The sequence below is a fragment of the Bos indicus x Bos taurus genome, chromosome 3, assembly GCF_003369695.1.
Source record: "Bos indicus x Bos taurus breed Angus x Brahman F1 hybrid chromosome 3, Bos_hybrid_MaternalHap_v2.0, whole genome shotgun sequence".
Lineage (NCBI taxonomy): Eukaryota > Metazoa > Chordata > Mammalia > Artiodactyla > Bovidae > Bos > Bos indicus x Bos taurus.
The window spans coordinates 49,970,114-49,989,947 of record NC_040078.1 but is presented as its reverse complement, the minus strand read 5'-3'; the positions used below and the strand labels follow the sequence as shown (position 1 = coordinate 49,989,947).

Sequence of the window (19,834 nt, the reverse complement as noted above, 5' to 3'; positions counted from 1 at the left end):
TGGTTCATCCGCCAGTCGTGTCTGACTCCCTGCGACCCCATGGACACCAGGCCTCTCCTTCCCTCACCATCTCCTGGAGTTTGCCCAAGTTCATGTTCATTGCATCGGTTCCAGTCATCTCATCCTCTGACACCCTCGTCTCCTTCTGCCCTCAATCTTTCTCAGCATCAGGGACTTTACCAATGAGTCATCTGTTCACATCAGACGACCAAAATACTGGAGCTTCAGCTTCAGCATGAGTTCAGGGTTGATCTCCCTTAAGATGACCGGTTTGATCTTGCTGTCTAAGGGACTTTTGGGTCTTCTCCAGCACCACAGTTGGAAGGCATCAATTCTTTGGCATTCTGCCTTCTTTATGGTCTAGCTCTCACAACCATACATGACCACTGAGAAGACCATAGCCTTGACTATACGGACCTTTGTCGGCAGAGTAATGTCTCTGCTTTTCAATATACTGTCTAGGTTCCTGCCAAGAAGCAATTGTCCTCTGATTTCATGGCTGCAGTCACAGGCCACAGTGATTTTGGAGCCCAAGAAGAGGCAATCTGTCACTATTTCCACCTTTCCCCTTCTATGTGCTGTGCAGTAATGGGGCTGGATGCCATCATGATATCATGATCTTCGTTTTTTTGAATGTTGAGTTTTAAGCCCGCTTTTTCACTCTCCTCTTTCATCAAGAGATTCTTTAGTTCTTCTTCACTTTCTGCCATAAGGGTGGTGTCATCTGCATATCTGTGGTTATTGGTATTTCTCCCGGCAATCTTGTTTCTAGCTTGTGCTTCATCCAGCCCAGCATTTTGCATGATGTACTCTGCATATAAGTTAAATAAGCAGGATGACAATATACAGCCTTGACATACTCCTTTCCCAATTTGGAACCAGTCCATTGTTCCGTGTCTGGTTCTAACTGTTGCTTCTTGACCTGCATACAGATTTCTCAGGAAGCAGGTAAGAAGTTCTGGTATTCTCATCTCTTGAAGAATTTTCCAGTTTGTTGTGATCCACACAGTCAAAGACTGGCGTAGTCAATAAAGCAGAAGTAGATGTTTTTCTGGAATTCTTTTGCTTTTTCAATGATCCAATGGATGTTGGCAATTTGATCTCTGTTTCCTCTACCTTTTATAAATCTAACTTGAACATCTGGAAGTTCTTGGTTCACGTACTGTTGGAGCCTAGCTTGGAGAATTTTGAGCATTACATTGCTAGCATGTGAGATGAGTGCACATCTGTATATCTGTGATTATTGATTTCCTCCTACCTATCTTGATTCCAGCTTGTAACTCATCGAGCCCAGCATTTCTCATGAATTGCTCAGTGTATAGGCTAAACAAACAGGGTAACAGCAGACAACCCTGTCATACTCCTTTCTTGATTTTGAACCAATCAGTTGTCCCATACAGGTTTCTAAGTGTTGCTTTTTGACCTGTAAACAGGTTTCTCAAGAGACAGCTAAGATGGTCTGGTATTTCCATCTCTTTAAGAGCTTTCCACAGTTTGTCATGATACATGCAGTCAAAGGCTTAGCATAGCCGAGGAAACAGAGATAGATGTTTTTCTGAAATTCCCTTGCTTTCTCTATAATCCAGCGAATGTTGGCAACTTGATCTCTAGTTCCTCTTCCTTTTCTAAACCCAGCTTTGACATCTGGAAGTTCTTGGTTAGCGTAATACTGAAGCCTAGCATGCAAGATTTTAAGCATGACCTCACTAGCATGGGAGATGAGTGCAACTGTCTGATGATTAGCACATTCATTGGTACTACCCTTCTTGGAAATTGGGATGAGGACTGACCTTTTCCAATCCTGCAGCCATCGCTGGGTCTTCCAGATTTGCTGACATAATGAACGCAAAACCTTGATGGCATCATCCTTTAGGGATTTGAATAGTTCTGCTGGAATTTCATTGCATCCACCAGCTTTATTAAAGCAATGCTTCTTAAGGCCCACTTGACTTTGCACTCCAGAATGTCTGGCTCTGGGTAACTAACTACACCATCAGAGTAATCCAGTTCATTAAGATCTTTTTTTTTTTTTTTTTTTAATACAGTTCTTCCATCACAGGCCTAAAAGTGTGGAACTAGAAGGGACACTGGCCCATCCCCTGGTTTTCTAGTTGTGGGGAAAATGGAACTGATCTTGGGTGGCCTCAGTCTGCAGTGGCTTGAAGCAGGGTTCTTGTTCCCAGCTAGAGACTGAGGTCAGGACACAGCAGTGAGAGCACTGAATCTCAGCCTCTAGACCACCAGGGATAGTGGCCAGTGACAAGGCCCTGGCCTGTCGGCTTTGTAGAAATGAATTTCCACAGAGAGACGGAAAGTAGTAAAACAAGTAACATGTTTATTAGTAGGAAATGGTATGTGTGAATAGACTTACATGGGTGGACTCAGAGCTGCACCCGCGTGGTGGTTTGAATCACTTATATGGGGCACTTCTGCCAGGTTTCCTTTGGCCAGTCATCTCGCTTTGCCTGGTTTGAGTCTGTATTCGGTTTATTTTGGGGTCTTCTCCTGTGTGTGTGCGTCTCTTAGCCAAAATGGTTTCTAGAGAAGGGGCCTTATGGGTAGGTTGACATCACCTACTATGGCATGATGCCTCTTTCTGTTTTGACCTCCAAGGAGCTTTATTTTGAAAATGAGGGCTACGGGGTCTCTGTACTATCTTATCTGGGCAGGGCTCAGTGCTCTCTTTCCTCCTGCGCCCCAACAGGGGACAAACTCCAGTTGCTTAGCCTGGGGCCCATCTATCTCCTGCCTCAGAAGCCATAGGGCAAAGGGGGTAAGTCCAAGGTCATGCTGCTAATTAGACAAGAATGTGAAACAGGCTCCCCTCCCTGGAGATCTTAGGGGCTATGTAATTTGGAGTCTCCTATTGGAATGCTATCTGGGAAGGACAGGACACTGAGCTATTACCATGTATTCATTTTTCAGTACAATTATTTTTATCAAATGTTCTAAACACTTACCTGACACAGATCTAGGAAACTAGACACAGAGTTAATACTGAAGGCAGTAAAAATATGGCAAAAAATAAACAGGAGCAGTAAGCAGGGCTTCCCTGGTGGTTCAGATGGTAAAGAATCTGCCTGCAATGCAGGAGACCCGGGTTCGATCTCTGGGTCATGAAGATCCCCTGGAGAAGGGAATGGCTGCCCACTCCAGTATTCTTTCCTGGAGAATTCCATGGACAGAGGAGCCTGGCAGGCTGCAATCCTTAGGGTCACAAAGAGTTGGACACGACTGAGCGACTAACACTTTCACTTTTTCACTTTCAAGCAGGTAAAGCAACCCAGAAGAGAAACTCTACTACACAGTTTTGCCTAGGGCTATTTCCTCTAAAAGCTATTTCCTCTGTTTAAAAAAAAAATTAGTTTTATCTAGGGTAAAGAATGCTAGGTACGCACAGGAAAATTCCAGAGCTTACACCACTAACCAAAGTCACTACCTTAAGAGGAGGAGGAAGGCGCAGCTGCATGCAGGTTTCTGTTTTCCAATCCACAAGAAGGGTGTTGTTCAGATACAGTGAAAGAGAATCAATTATATGTGATTACAGAAAAGTATCTCATGACTATATTTCACAGTTAAAATCAGACCTCGAAGATGATCATCATGTTTTAGGCTCCTGGCTTGGGGGGATGTGGAGAGAAGGAGGGGGATGGAGACACAAGGAAAAGGTAGAAAAAGAAAAAGCTCCCCTCTCTGGTGGTCAGAAAAGTAAAGAGACAGAAACAGAGGAGAATAAAGATTCCAAAATTCCCGGGGGTTCTTTGCTGCTGCTGCTGCTGCTAAGTCGCTTCAGTTGTGTCCGACTCTGTGCGACCCCAGAGACGGTAGCCCACCAGGCTCCCCTGTCCCTAGGATTCTCCAGGCAAGAACACTGGAGTGGGTTGCCATTTCCTTTTCCAATGTAGGAAAGTGAAAAGTGAAAGTGAAGTCGCTCAGTCATATTCAACTCTTAGCGACCCCATGGACTACAGCCTACCAGGCTCCTCTGTCCATGGGATTTTCCAGGCAAGAGTACCGGAGTGGGGTTCTTTGGATCTACTCAAATTTTCTTATCACATCAACATAGGGAATTCACCACTTAGGGTAACAAGGTGTCCTTGGGAGGCCCCAGCAGGAGGTCAGCCTGCTGAAGAAATGAAAGACTACCAAACAGTTCTAGAGCTTCCCTGCCAAGCACTCTTCTCTCCAGTTCTCACAGAGGTGCTCCTCGTAGCCTGGCAACCGCCCCGCAGGTCCCCTGGCATGCCTCCGTATTGATGTGCAGCAGCGCCAGCTGCGGGAAGTGCTGGGAGGACACAGTGCAAACTGGACAGAACCGCACAGTGGACTCCCTCTCCACCCAGCTCTCCCCTGCCGAGACACAGCAGCCCCATCACCCCGTGCGTTATGGGGTCAGCCTCAGTGTCTCCTCTCCTCTAGACACGAGGAGGCAAGGGTGGCCCCAGACCTTTCTCTCTTAATCTGGGAACTGGAAAAACCAGGTGAAGATGGTTAGAAAGTCTCCCAGGTTAAGGGAGACCTGGGACTGTGACTCCCATCAGGATAAGAACGGCGGTCGGCTGGCCACCACCAGTGCTTCTACTGCAAGACGGACTCGGTCAGAGGTCTGCTCACTGCCCTCCCCCATTCTCAGGTCACGAAGAACCTCTAAAACCCCAACTCTCAGAAAGGCCCTACGTGATGCAACATACTTTATACAGAATCGCTACTTTTCTCCACGCCCGAGACATATTATGTATACAAAGGGATGGTAGGGAAGAAAGCTCAAAGTCAGGGGGCCAAACTGCATTCACCTTATCTACATCTCTCACCTCCCTCAATCATCTTCAGCCACCCTCCAGGCTCTAGGCACCAGCTGGCACCAGTTTACGAGGCCTCTGAGGCATGGATTGGTCAGAAGCGCTCAAGAGGGTGGCTAAGTTTGAGAAATGCTAGGATGCGACTGCACTGGCCCAAGACAACTGACTCATGGGTCCATTCAGACCTTGAGGCCCAAGGCCTCTGTGGAAGTGTTTTCAGAGCTTAGTGCCCATGGAGATAAGTGAAAATCCCTTATATTTGCTCATTAAGTCCCCAAGCCATATCTCCAAACCAAGGGCAAAATGAGAAAGAAAAAAAAAAAAAAAACAACGTGATAAGGGACACGGAAATGTCATCTCTAAAGTTCTGACCAGATTCAGACAAGGTTGATAGCAAAAAGTAAGCTTCAGAAGACCTCAGTGAGTCCCAGAAAACGGGACTCCTTGAGCTACTACCAGGAGCAGTCCTATCACCACCAGGGAAAGCGGGGAGCCGGGCAGACAGAAGCACCAACACCACCAACACCTCTTCTTTTAGTCTCAATTTTTAATAGTATCTTTTATTTGCCTCTTGAAGTCTATACTTCTGATTGAGTTGATGTTCACTGCTCTTTTTAAAATTATTTATTTTTAATTGAAGGATAATTGCTTTATAATATTGTGTTGGTTTCTGCCACACATCAACATGAATCAGCCATAGCTATACATATGTTTCCTCCCTCTTGAGCCTCCCTCCCACCCCTCTATGTTGTCACAGAGTCCCGGTTTGAGTTCGCTGAGTCATACAGCAAATTTCCACTGGCTATCTGTTTTATATACGGTAGCCAATACCTCTTCTGAGTCAACATGACAACTTGCAATGACCAATTCACGAATGAGATGCAATAGCTTAGAAAATATTAATATTAAAATGAGTCCTTCCCAAAGTCTCTACTTAGGTTTAGAATTCATCACTGGATTATCTTAAAGGCTGGGACTTTAGTAAAAGAGAAAAACTGAGCTGTGGAGTAGCGAGGAGGGAAGTGAGCACAGCCTGAATAAGCCGGCAGCAGGAGAGAGCCAGTTTCTGGGACATGGAACAGAGTGAGTTCTAAAGGGCTGCTGTGATTAACACACTGGAGAATTCTAGGACACACTCTTTTATGTTACGGTCAAGTCAGATCAGAGCATGACAGTGCCCCTAATTCCCTGCAGTGCACAACCCACACAAAAGCACACTCGATGCACCAGGAGGGACACAGACACACCACTCATAAAGTCCTGACCAGATTCTGACTCGCTGGCTCTGTTGGTTTAGGATTACACATTTGCTGCAGTCAAGCTGCAACTCAGGCACAGCCTCGGGAGGAGAGACGGGAAACACAATTCCCATCTCCATTCCAACAAACTCCATTATGACTGCCTCAAGTGACCACATGGTTCTACTAGAGTCTTCTCCTCCAGCAGAAGCTTTAAACCCTCCACCCTCTGGTCTAAAAGGAAGAAATGCCGAAACCCAGGGGCAGGCACAGTCACGGGCACACAGAAAAGCAAGAATAGGCTTAAACGCTCTGAAACCTGGAGACTGACCTTTGAAAAATAAAGATGAAGTATGGCTCCTAGGGGGCAAGAACTTTAAGTCCTAACTTGTGCCATGATTTTGATGAGAATTCTCTTTTCTGTAGTAGGTGCTGGACACAATTACCGTTCTCAAAAATAAAATAAAACCAAACAAACATACACACCTGAAAACTGGGTGTGTGTGGCAGAAGCAGGAAGTGAAAGGCATTTTAAAACTTGTTTAGCAGTATTGAGTATTCAGATACATTGAATTTCAGTCCACCGGAAAGTAAAAGAATTACACTGCTCACAGGTACCAACTAGCCACCGAACAAGAGGGTGGCTACTGAGGTGGAGGGGATGGCTCAGAAAGGCTCCCTAGTGGCTCAGTGGTGAAGAATCCACCTGCCAAGGCAGGAGACACAGGTTTGATCCCTGATCTGGGAAGATCCCACATGCTGCAGAGCAACTAAGCCCATGCGCCCCAACTTCTGACCTGTGCTCTGGAGCCCGGGAGCGGCAACTACTGAACCTGGTGCCCCAGAGCCGGTGTTTCACAACGAGAGAAGCCACCACAGTGAAAAGCCTGCACATCGAAACTACAGAGTAGCCCCGACTCACTGCAATTAGAGAAACGCCGGAGTGCCACAATGAAGACCCAGCACAGCCAAAAATAAATGAGTAAAATAAAGTCTCATAGAGACCCTTCAGTCCTCCACTGAAGACAAACACAGGTTCACAGTTCCTTGTCTACCATTCCAAAATCCCCAAACTCTGAAAACTGAAAAATTTTAAATAACTCATTCGGCAGCACAACAAACCCTAGCTCATTTGGTGACAAAAACATAATGTGATTTACACAAAATCATCTGTAGTCTATTCATCTCACTTTGTGTGAATATCCTTACATTAAACTGTTGTAGTAATGAGTTTCATTGACTCTAGCCCCCTTTAGAGGTTAGATATATGTACCATATTACCTTTCTAAAAAACTCCAAATTTTTAAAACACATCTAGTTCCCAGGGCTTCAGACAAGGGGGAAAGTTTATAAATATATAACAGGGTGACAGAAGAGCCCTGCAAAGATTACTAAAGGCCCAAAAGAATCAAATTACGTCCTGGTGGTTTCAATCTAACCAGCTTCCTACACAAGCCAGAGGACGACATTGTGCTAGAAATGGGAAGCCTGTTACCACAGGGTCCCTACCACATGTGAAATCCCGGCTTCCTACCTTCACATATTCCAGAGTTGGGTCCAGGATATGCTGATCCCTGAAAAGAGAAAATATAAGCATGAGAACAATTGGGAACAACTCCTTCTCACACTGGGTATCTAACATTATTACACCCTATTCATCCACATTATTAAGATGAGTCCACCTCCCAGACAATATCCACAGCCAGGAAGTTAGAAAAGACACGTGTTTTCCCGTAAAATTCAAGCCCCCAACATTAGACTATTTATGGCTAGTAATTCTAGAGTCACTAAAGCATAAAAATCAGCTAAAAGTCTGAGGTGAAGAGCTGTGAGGAGTAACAGACACACCAATAAAGCAGGGCCCCGCAGCACTCTGGACCAGGCGGCTATGCCACACCCACTTTGACAGAAAACAGGAGCTCAGGTGGGGAGCGCAGCCGCCCAAGGTCACCCAGCACCCAGCTAGGTGAGTTCTGAACCCAGCTCTGCTTCTAAATCCCCTGTGTCTTTTGCTGTCAAGCTGAGCAACTCATTCTAATCTTCTTTGGTACCCCAGTGTTTTTTCTCTCCCCATCTAACGTCTGCTCACATCTATTATAATACTGTTAGGATTAACCAGACAAGTAAAGTAAACAGCAGCAGTGTCACTGAGGAGGCTGATTTATTACAGTGGAAGAGGATCTTAGGCAAAGGAAGGGAGGGGGCACGTGAGAGCTGATGCCTCCAATACTGGCAGAATTAGAGCAAGGTGCCCGCCATAACACAGGATGTGAAAAGACAGTGCCTTTAGAGACTTAAACTTCACAAAATCGACATGTTCCCCTGAAGAGATGGGATCACTTTTTAAACAGAGTGGCTCTGAAGCCGGTGGGGAGGTTGTCAGTATATCTACAGAAAGCACATGGCCCTCAGAGGCGGGGGATCCCCACCCACAGGCAGCCGCCTCCGGAAGAATGAGCTCAAGCCCAGACCCTCAGGGGCTTGGACCTTCCCTCTGTGGAGAGACCCCGGGGAGACAGTAGCACTTCTCTCCTGAATGGGGGCAGCAGACCCCTGCTGGGACACAAGGAGTGGCTCCCACAGCTCAGGGGCAGCCCGTCTTGTTGTAAAGTGGACCCCATCCTCAGAGCTGTTCCTGGACTGGTCTGTCCACTGAGGGTTGCACACAGAGGCAGGCTGGCTTTGCGGACGCTCCTCTAGGCTGTGTGAGCTCATGAGCTTCTGAAATGAGTGCTTTGTAAGGCCAAAGTATCTGAGAAGGGCTTAAGCTCAGAGTCCCTGGTGCACTTCCACCAAAGAGGGGTATAAATTAGTCTTTCAGAGCCTTAAAACCAAGCATACTCTTTGCCACTAAGCTTGTGTTTGTTCATTAGGCATCTTTTCCCAAAGCGGCCGAGTCTGTCTGCTGTGCTGGGTCACCAGCTCTCCTTCTGCAGTCTGGACATCAAGCTGATGTTTCCAGGCTTTGTGACCATGAGACCACATGGCGAGGGACTATAAACTTTGTCAGCAGGGCTTTGGCCAAGCTCCCTTTTAAGTTCTCAAACTCCTGGGTTTCTACTGAAGTAACATTTTAGGCTTATAGGCATCCAGTCTCGTGCTAATCATCCAGGCCAGTGGTCTGGCCCTGGGAGTGCAGAAAGATGTTACAGCCACTTGGATGCTGTTTCTCATCTTTTTCAAGTGTCTATTTTTAGGTATGTTCTAAAACGTCCATTATATACACTCGTACATGTGTGTCTTAATGCATGGATAACAGTGTAGGTGTGTGCTGTTTATAGCAATGATTTGGTCCTGGGAATCTCTGCACACTAAATAATTGAGGACTCTGAAAAATTTTGTTCATGTGGGTTATATCTACTGATTACTGATACTAGAAATTAAACCTGAGAAATTTTCAAGGTGTTTGTGAATTCACACTTTAAATGTAAATCCATTAAAATATTTACATAAATAACATTTTTATGGAAAACATGTTTTTATAGCAAAAATTTAGTGAGAGTAGTGACACTGTCATATTTTTGCAGATCTTTTTAACATCTGGTTTACTAGAGGACGGAGAAGGCAATGGCATCCCACTCCAGTACTCTTGCCTGGAAAATCCCACGGACGGAGGAGCCTGGTAGGCTGTAGTCTATGGGGTCGCTAAGAGTTGGGCACGACTGAAGCGACTTAGCAGCAGCAGCAGCAGCTTACTAGAAGATGGGTGAATTCTCGTATCTACTTCTGCATTCAAAAATGTTGTGATATGTTTTGGTTGAAACAAATGAAGAAAATCCACCCTCATGAAGTTATGTAATTGAAAAGGGAGGGATACTTTAATAGGTTTTTCATATAATTATGGATGTTCTACTTTAAGAATATACCAAACCTTGACAAGTAATAATTTCTTAAAGGTTAGCTGTGGACTCTGAGGCCATATCTCTTACTCTTTTCCATCTGTCCTGCACTTTGAATGGATCTTTTGTCCATGTCTGATTCTTTAAACACTACTCTGGAAAATATTGGTTCACTGAGTTATGCAGATCTGCCAAATTTTGGCCCAATTCATTATAATGTAAAAAAAAAATCACATTTGTTAATATCATCACTAATCTCGTTAGAAGTTACTGCCTATAGGAATTGTCAAGCTCATGGTGGAGGATTCCATGAGTCTTCTAAAATTTTAATTTTTCACTGGAATTTTTTCATTGGCAACTAACAAGGTCAAATATTTTCCCTGAGCTTCATTTCACTCATTTTGGAGGAAATAGCTTCCAAATACCAAGACCACATAGTCATGATCTGTAATTTTAACTTTTTTTAGGTGTTCAAAGGTCATTCTTTTAATAAATTCTTTTTAGAACTTTGCCCAGGATCTGCTCTTCTCACCAGATTTACCTGTAAAAATCCTTTTCCTTTTACCTTCGAAAGCTGAAATAGTCCTCTCTCTCTTTTCCAGGATAGACCTGAAAACTGAGCTCCTTCTATCAGGACAGACCCCTCAAGCTCTATTGGGAAGGGGTGTGGTAACCAACACGGATCAGGCTGGGCGCTGTGTCTAGGTGGTTCCTGAGCAGCCCCAGCTGCAGTCAGTAGGGTCCCCATTCAGAGGTGGGGTCACCTCCAGGCAGGGTGGCCCTTGTGAGACAGGCTAGGACCTGGGACCCTTTACTCCAAGTGTTTGTATCCAGATAAATTTCACCTGGAGCAACAGAATACAAAGAAACCAAAAGGAACTAAAAATAACTGCATCCACCCCTGGTTGGGGCAGGTCCTGAATGGCACATTACAAAAAGGCCAAAATTCAGCTGCCATTTCTGGGCTGCTGGGAGCAAAAGCAGCATACTGCGCATGCCCTCTGCACCCAACAGGACCAAGGGGGTTGGAAGATCATCTGCATCACCCTCTAGCCCAACCCACCAAGCTTTCCTTCCCCTCACCCCATTTACAGGACCAGCTCTCCCCTACTGGGGGCTGGCGAGCAAGGGTGCCTGTTACTTGTTTTCACTCCCTCCTGTGGCATCAGAAGAACCCTGCCTGAAATCCTTGGCTGACCTCTTATCAGTTTCTATTGGATTAAAGAGTCCAAGGACCCAGCTCGGTAACATACCTGCTCTCCCTACCACCCTGCTCTCCTGCCCAGTGGCCCCAGCACAGAGGAGCCTGGGGTGTTCTCCCAAGCATCCCCCCAGGCTTGCATGGACTCCAGTGTTCCCATTTGATCCTCCACCACACACACTTCTCTTGGCAGAAGAGAAGGAAACAGGAGGTGCTGGTTAGGGATAAAAACTGAAGTCTCCTCCTGACCCCACCCTCAACTGAACCCTGCTGAGAGAGTTCTGTTCATTCTTTAAGCAGAACAGTGTGTGAGTGCTAAGTCGCTTTAGTCGTGTCCGACTCTTTGCGACCCTATGGACTGCAGACTGCCAGGCTCCTCTGTCCATGGGGATTCTCCAGGCAAGAATACTGGAGTGGTTGCCATTTCCTTCTCCAAGGGATCTTCCCAATCCAGGGATCAAACCCATGTTTGCTGTGGTTCCTGCACTGCAGGCAGATTGCATTCTTCTGCTCACCCTTTTCAGAGAGGCAAGGGAGGGAAGACAAAGAGAGTATGTTATAAATCCAAAAGCCTTAAAAATCATTGCCTTGAACCAAATTAACAGTATATTGGGTTGGCCAAAAGGTTCGTCAGGGTTTTCTGTACCATCTTACAGAAAAACTCAAGCAAACTTTTTAGCCAACCCAAATATTTTAATGTAGAAGTGCTGTGTCTCCTTTCTCAGCCAGCCTAACCCTAACTCTAATCCATCTAACCACAAAGAAGACATAAGCTAGAAACATAGCAGTTGGCCCTGTAGCCCCAGCCTCTAATTTGAAATAGAATATCCAATTATTCATATAAGACTGCACAGCAAACACTCCTTAAACCACATCTTTATACTCTCCAACAGAGTTCACTAGAAAACAAACAGAGAAACTTGGCAATATAAATGAAAAGCTTTTTTAATCTTTTTTTTTGCTTATGCCAGTTATGAATCCCCACCCATGTGAATCCATGCTGTTGTGTGCATCTCTACCCCTGAGAGTCTGGTGGGCACCACGGGCCCGCTGTCAGGCAGGCTGCCCTGCAGAGCACCATCCACAGACCGCAGGAAAGCAGCAGGATGAAACCAGACTCTGTTATTCTGTTCTTAAGTTTTAAATAACATCACTGTGCTTACTCTGGTTAAATCATTCTTTCCAGTGTCCCACTTTCTCAAGTTCATACTGAGGATGTCTCGCTGGGAGTCTCAGAAATGGTACACATATTTACTATTTTAGTTTGTTTCTCATCAGTAACCAGGTTAATAATTTCCTCTCTCTTAAAGGGACACTTGAGCTAGAAGTGTTTGCTATTTTGAGTTAAGAGGTTCTCCGCCTTGAATACACAAACAGAATTTCACTGACATAGATCTTTTCTGAGCAGTTCAAATGCAGATGGAGATGGAAGTGCCCTATGTCTATCTTAAATGAGAGAATGTTTTAAGGGAATGGATGTTTACTTATTTAAATATTACAGGCTAAATTAACGGCTAACAGTGATGTCACACAAATGTTCGTTTGGATATAATATAAAAAGGAAATGCCTGTGATAACATGATTGTTTCATACAATGGAGGGATGTGAGAAACTAGATCCAGCTATATCAGACTGGGGCTCCCCTTAGACTCCACGCACACTGGCGGTGGGTGAGTCACTCAGTCATGTCCGACTCTTTGCGACCCCATGGGCTGGAGTCCATCAGGCTCCTCTGTCCATGGGATTTTCCAGGCAAGAAGAATACTGGAGTGGGTTGCCATTCCCTTCTCCAGGGGAACTTCTAGACCTAGGGAATCGAACCTGGTTCTCCTGCACTGCAGGCGGATTCTTTACCAACTGAGCCACCAGAGCCCTCCATGCACACTAGTGATGTGCAGAATTTGCACTCTTCCTCTGGTGCGTCCATGCATGTTTACTGTAATGGTATTTATACAATGGTATCTCCCTCTACAAGGTGAGCAATCCAAGAGAAATGGGTTGCTCACTTCCCACTCAGTATCCCCCACAGTTCTTGTATTCATCCCAAAACATTAGCAAGCAACTACAGTAGGCCAGCCAACAGAAATACAAAGGAGCAAAGGCACAGGTGCTGCTTTTATAGAGAGGCTGCAGGCAAGTGGGAAAACGATCAACCAACTCAGCACAGTTCAAGTTAGAGTCAATGGGAGGGAAGCTCCATAGAGAGGCCTTGAAGCAACATCTGAGTTAAGGTTTGAGGGCTGAGTAGGGACTTGTCCCAGTGAAGAAGCTCTGGGGCAGGTGGTGATGAGAAATCCTCAGGCAAAGAGAGAGGCATGTGATAATACACTACATATGGGGGACCACAGCACTGAGGAATTGACTTTCCGCTAGCCCTGGCCACCATCATCTCTCACCTGGACTCTGCAATACAAATCCCCAGTTCTGCTCCACCTCTACCACCTCCACACAGTAGCCAGCATGATCCTTACTCAGATCACTGCCCTGCTCAAAATCCTCTACTAGCTCCCATCTTGTCAGAACAAAACCTTGAGGTCCTACTGTGGCCTTTGAGGCCCTGGATGGCATGATCTCAGCCAGCTTTCCAACCTGCATTAGGCAGAATTTCAAAGATGCCCCTTTCTTGAGATTCCTGTCCCTTGAAGTTAATCAAACACTAATCCAGGTACTGCTGTGAAGGGATTTTGCAAATGTTAATAATGTCACAAGTCAGCTGACCTGGGGGATTTGACATGAGGGAGTCTGTTGCCAGCGTGATGTTATGAGAGGGTCTGTGACAAGACAGAACCCATAGGAGATGAGAGCTGCCCCTAGCAGATGTCCAGAGCCCACAGTCCTACAACCACAAGGAACTGGATTCTGCCAGCAACCTGAATGAGTGTGGAAGCAGACTCCCCACCCCAGAACCTCAGATGAGAATGCAGTCACTGACATCTTGAGTGAGACCCTGAGCTGAGAACCCAGCTGAGCCACATGGGACTTCTGCCCTACAGAATCTGTGGGGTAACAAATGAATGTTAGGTCACCAAGTCTGTGGTAACTTGTTACTCAGCAAAAGAACACTGACACGCTTGTTGCCTATTCCAAAGCCCTACTGACTTTTCTTTCTGTTGTGCAAACGCATCAAGTCAGCTGTGGCTTGGCATTCACTGCTCCTTTGCCTGGAATAGTTTCTCTATATATACTTGAAGGGGCTTCCCAGGTGGCGCTAGTGGTAAAGAATCCACATACCAATGCAGGAGACCTAAGAGATGAGGGTTTGATCCCTGGGTGGGGAAGATACCCTGCAGAAGGACAGGGCAACCTACTCCAGTATTCTTGCCTGGAGAATCCCATGGACAGAGGAGCCTGCTGGGCTACATTCCATAGGGTCACAGAGTCAAATACAACTGAAGCAACTTAGCACGTGTATACTTGAAGGCTCACTCAGGCCCACGTTACCCAGATCTCTCTCAAACATCACCTCCTTAACCAGCCTACCTAAATGAACACCACCACCACACTCTGTCCCCTTACCTGGCTTCATTTTTCCCATATTATGTGATAATTTATGATATGTTTATTTGCTCATGGTCTGTCTATTCCCTTGAATATAATCCTGCAAGAGTGGAGCTTTCTCTGCTTTGTTCCCCTTGGTGTCCCACGGGCTCTGCACATAGCAGTTGCCCAGAAACCACTTGCTGAATTAAGGAGTAAAAGAACTACTAAGGAAAGCAGGGGGTTGGGGGAGGTGGTAGGTCTGGTGAGGGGTTGGGAGATCAGGATGAAGAGGAGGCAGAGCCAGACTATCAGGGGCTTGGATGCCAAGTAAACACATTTACACTTTATCTTGAAAGCAGTGGGATTTGTTGAAGGCTCTCATGCTGGAGAATAACCAGAGATTTGTGTTTTAGAAAAATCTCCATGCAGCAGTATGGAAAACAGATTAGTCGGGTCCGAATGGAGCCAGGAAGACTAAAGGGAGGATACTATGGGGTCTGGGTAAGAGATGAGTAGGCCTGGGTCAGAGTGACAGTGTGAGGGAGACTTTTAGAAGGCGGAATAGATAGACCTTGGTAAATGGCAGGATGTAGCGGGTGAAAGGAAAGACAGAGGTAAGGACACTCACTGAACTCTTTCTAAGGGAACCAGGCAGATGGTGCCTAGCACTTGGTAGGGACTCAATACATTTGCTAAGAATGAATTAGCAAACACCGTGCAGGTGGCGCAGTGGTAAAGATTCTGCCTGCCAATGCGGGAGACGAAAAAGACGTGGGTTCTACGCTTGGGTCAGGAAGATCCCCTGGAGGAGGAAAAGGCAACCCACACCAGTATTCTTGGCATGTACAGAGGTGACTGGGGGGCTACAGTCCATGGGGCTGCAAAGAGTCAGACATGACTGAGCACACACGTATGCCTGCCTCAAGCACTATACTGTGCTGACTACCAGGATCTGAATTAGTAAGCCTTTATCCCTTCAGCACCCATTTTCCATGGTTAGTAGTGCACACATGACTGCTGCCATTTAGCTACTGAATATCCCAAATAAGCTCTTCTTCCTTCTCAACAGATACTTATTTTCTGGGGTCTTTCACATCCTTCAAACTATGAACACAGAAATCCTTCTCTTAGAGTATAATAAAATATAATATTTAAGTAATCCCTTCGTACCAGCAAAAGTAGTTAACTCATGAAAACCAAGGAACAATAAAACAAAGGAGCTGTGCAGAAGCTAGATAAGAGAGCCCAATTTTACATAACGCTTTGGTCTCCTCCATCACCCCGCCTCAGCTGCCACTGCTCGTTTATGTCTTTTCTGCAGGACTGTAAGCTCTGTCAAGTCAGAGGCTACTTCTGTCTTGCTCATTAATGTATACTAATCACGTACCAAAGTATTTGTCACATAGTAGCCAATTAATAAATAAACAAGGGCAAGGACAAATGAACATATAATGCACAATTAACCACCATATATACAAATAAAGACTCAGAAAAATAGAAAGTTCCACACTGGGACCTTCATTTGCTTAACCTGGCAGACCAGGTAGTCTCAAATCTAAATGATAATCAAATTAAAAATGTATTTTCAAAAATATTGTTGAAGTCACAAGAAAGGGAAAGTCTCAGGAAACACAGACATATATATAAAACAGATACAAAAAGAGAACAAATTCAGAACACAAAATGTGAACAACAACAAAAAGATAAGGAGGGAAGCAGGGAGGCAAAGCCCTGGGTCCGCAAGACCGAGCAACTCACTCTGAAGTGAGTTCCCTGCATAATGCTAGAACAGTCAGACCAGGACTACACCGCCCACCACAGAAGAAATGTGCTAAATACAACACAAGACAAAAACATGCTCTAGCAAAGGAAACCCAGGAGACCTGCTATCTCCACCACAGATTCTGATGGAAAAAATAGCAGTAGTAATAGTCTCCCCTAAGAATGTGAAAAGCACAAGTCATCCTTTGGGATGCAAATTGATATGACCTGCTTTGATAGAGAATCCAAAACTGAGCAAAATATTAAAGTGTCTGGGTTAGTGTCAGGGAACAATGTAGAAGTGCTTTCTGGAGGAAAACTTCATCAACAGAAGCTACACAGGATATCCACAAGTTTGGTTAAATATAAACTCCCTTTTAGAAATAATTACATACACCAGAAAATAAGCCCCAATGACAATCTCCAAAATGAGCAGAAATGACAACCGATTGAGATCCCTAAAGAATTCAGATATTAGAATTTCAGAGGTAAGCTATAAAATAATGATGCATGATAATTTTTTTTAAAAGATGGACTAAAAAATGTGCCTTAAGAATAAACAAGCAGATACAAAAATAATCTAACATCTAGAAATTTTAAAAAGTTGATCACAACATCTAGATATAAATATAAAAATAATCTTATAAATAAGCCAGACATTACTAGAGAAAATATTTATGAATTAAAATAAATAAATAAATTATACAAAACACAGCAGAGAAAGAGTCAGGGAAAATATAAAAGAGATGCAGAAGGTAGAATGAAAAGGTTTACTTATATTTAACCAGAACTCTAGAAAGAGAGAATAGAAAAAGGCAAAAAGCAACAGTCAAATAATGATGGGAAATCGTCAAAGTTAATGAAAAATACTAATTATCAGATTCAGGCATCCCATGAGTCCTAAGCAGTATAAAAAAAAAATAAACACATTTTAAGGAAGTTACAGACTACCAAAAACAAAGAGAAGATCTTAAAAGCAACAGAAGAGCAAAGAAAGGTTGCCTTGACAGCAATGACAATTAGACTGACAGGAGATTTTCAGCAGCCAAAAGGGAAAGTGAGGAGCACAAAATTTCTTGCCCAGAAAACTACTGAGAACAAGGGTGAATAAAGACAATCAGAGACAAATAAAAGTAGAGAATACCCTTCAGGAAGCAGGAAAAGTATGCCAGAAGGAAAACTTAGGGTCTAAGACTGAACGATGCACAGAGAAACTGGTAAATAGACAGGCAACTCTAAAACGGCACTGATGGTGAAAACAAGACAATGTCCAATCCGTGGAGTTAAAAAACAGACAATCAAGCGTTGGTAAGAATGTGGAGAAACGAATCCTGTGCACTGTTGGTGGGAATGTAAAATGGTACAGCTGCCGTGGAAAACGGTATGTTGGCTCTTCAAAAAGTAAAAGTAGAATTCCCATACAATCCAGCAATTTATGTTCTGAATATATACCCCCAAAATTGAAAGCAAGGATTTTGAAGAGATATTTGTGCACATTTATAGCAGTATTATTCACAGATGAATGGATAAACAAAATGTGCCATATATACAACGTGATCTATACCATGGAATATCATCTGGCCTCAAAAAGGAAGAAAACTCTGACATATGCTAGCATACAGAAGAACCTCAAGGACAATATGGTAGGTGAAATAAGCCAGTCACAAAAGACAAATACCCATGAGGATGTCACTTATATGAGGTACCCAGAGTAGTCAAAATCATAGAGTCAGAAAGTAGAATTGTGGTGGCCAGGGGCAGGGGAGGGTGTGCGGTGGGCAGGGAACGGGGAGTTGTTTAATGTGTGCAGATTTTCCGCTTTGCAAGCTGAAGAGAGTTCTGGAGACTGGTTGTACAACAATGTGAATGTACTTACCATTACTGAACCATGCACTTAAAAATGGTTAAGAAGGTAAATTTTATGGTATGTGTGCTGCTGCTGCTGCTAAGTCACTTCAGTCATATCCGACTCTGTGAGACCCCATAGACGGCAGCCCACCAGGCTCCCCCGTCCCTGGGATTCTCCAGGCAAGAACACTGGAGTGGGTTGCCATTTCCTTCTCCAATGTGTGAAAGTGAAAAGTGAAAGTGAAGTCGCTCAGTCATGTCCGACTCTTAGCGACCCCATGGACTGCAGCCCACCAGGCTCCTCCGTCCATGGGGTTTTCCAGGCAAGAGTACTGGAGTGGGGAGCCATCGCTTTCTCCGATGGTATGTGTAACTAACTACAATTTTAAAAGACAAACTAAAACACAGGTCAACACTGACATAGGAGCCAAGTAGAAGGTGCCCGAAGCGCATGTTCTAAATCCTGCATTGCTTGAGAAGAAGGAAAGGTATTGTTTTACTCTATTATGTTGTATAAAGTCATTGAAAGGTATTTTTAAACTAACCATTAAATGAATAGGAATAGAGGGTTTTTTTTTTTTTAAAGACAATTCAAAATAAGGCAGTTAAAAAAATGACCATAGTTTAGAAAAATGTATGAACAGTACAGACACGCAGAATAAGAGGTAGCTATAAACTCAAATGTATCACCAAACATGGCAACTGTTAACCAGATTAAACTCAAGACAGATTTGCACAATGTAGGATATAGCACATGTAGGATACAATCAAAGTGGTTATTTGGAGGAGTCTAGGAGACTAGAGCCTTAAATGCTTACTTTTAGAGAAGACTGAAATTAACTGTTTCTAGCTTAAGAGAACAGAACAAATATTTAAAAAATAGACTAAAGATTTTTAAAATGCAGAAATTAAAAAAAAATGATACAGTAAGGCAGCAACAGATGAAGCCTGGTTCTTCAGGAGTCTAATAAAATAAACCTCTGACAGACATAATCTAGAGGGGGGAGAATGAGAGAAGGCACGAAACAGCAGAGAAATAAAGTGGGGGTATAATCAGAGATCCCGGGTCAGGAAGATCCCCTGGAGGAAGAAATGGCAACTCACTCCAGTATTCTTACGGGAAAAATCAGAGGAGGAACCTGGCGGGCTACAGGCCTTGGGGTCACAAAGAGCCACGTGGACATGACTGAGCAACTGAGCACACGCAGCACATAATCACAGATACAAGAGAGCACAGTAAGAGAACACTATGAACATCTTTATACCAATAAATTTGAAAGCTTAGGAAAAAAACAAATTCCTGGAAAAATAATACTAAAATAGACTCAAACAGAAAACCTGAAGAGTCCTATCTATAACAATTAAAAAATTGAGTCAGTTGTTCAACAGCTACAGATCTAGATGGTTTTTCTAACCAGGAAGTTCTGCCAAACTTTGGAATTTATTACTATGAAAATTATATAAACTCAAGAAATTTGAAAAAGAGGATATTATAATTTTGATACTAAAGGACACCAGGTTAATAAAAGAAAGAAAAAGTATAGGTTAATCTTACACATGAAGAGATACAAAAAAAATCCTACAATATTGACAAACCTAATTTAAGAATCCAAGAATGTATAAAAATATAATCAAACTGGGTTGACTCCTGGAATACAGAGTCCGTTT

At 44.0% G+C, this 19,834-nt stretch overlaps 1 protein-coding gene across 2 annotated transcripts in view; it reads right to left on the bottom strand.

Annotated features, from left to right (window-relative positions):
- Positions 1-19,834, bottom strand: part of BCAR3 (BCAR3, NSP family adaptor protein) — a 152,909-nt gene that overhangs the window by 83,320 nt on the left and 49,755 nt on the right. For both annotated transcript variants that reach the window (XM_027536464.1, XM_027536463.1), the window contains exon 3: positions 7,572-7,611. In XM_027536464.1, coding sequence (XP_027392265.1) covers positions 7,572-7,611 — 40 coding nt within the window. The remainder of the gene's footprint in view (positions 1-7,571; positions 7,612-19,834) is intronic.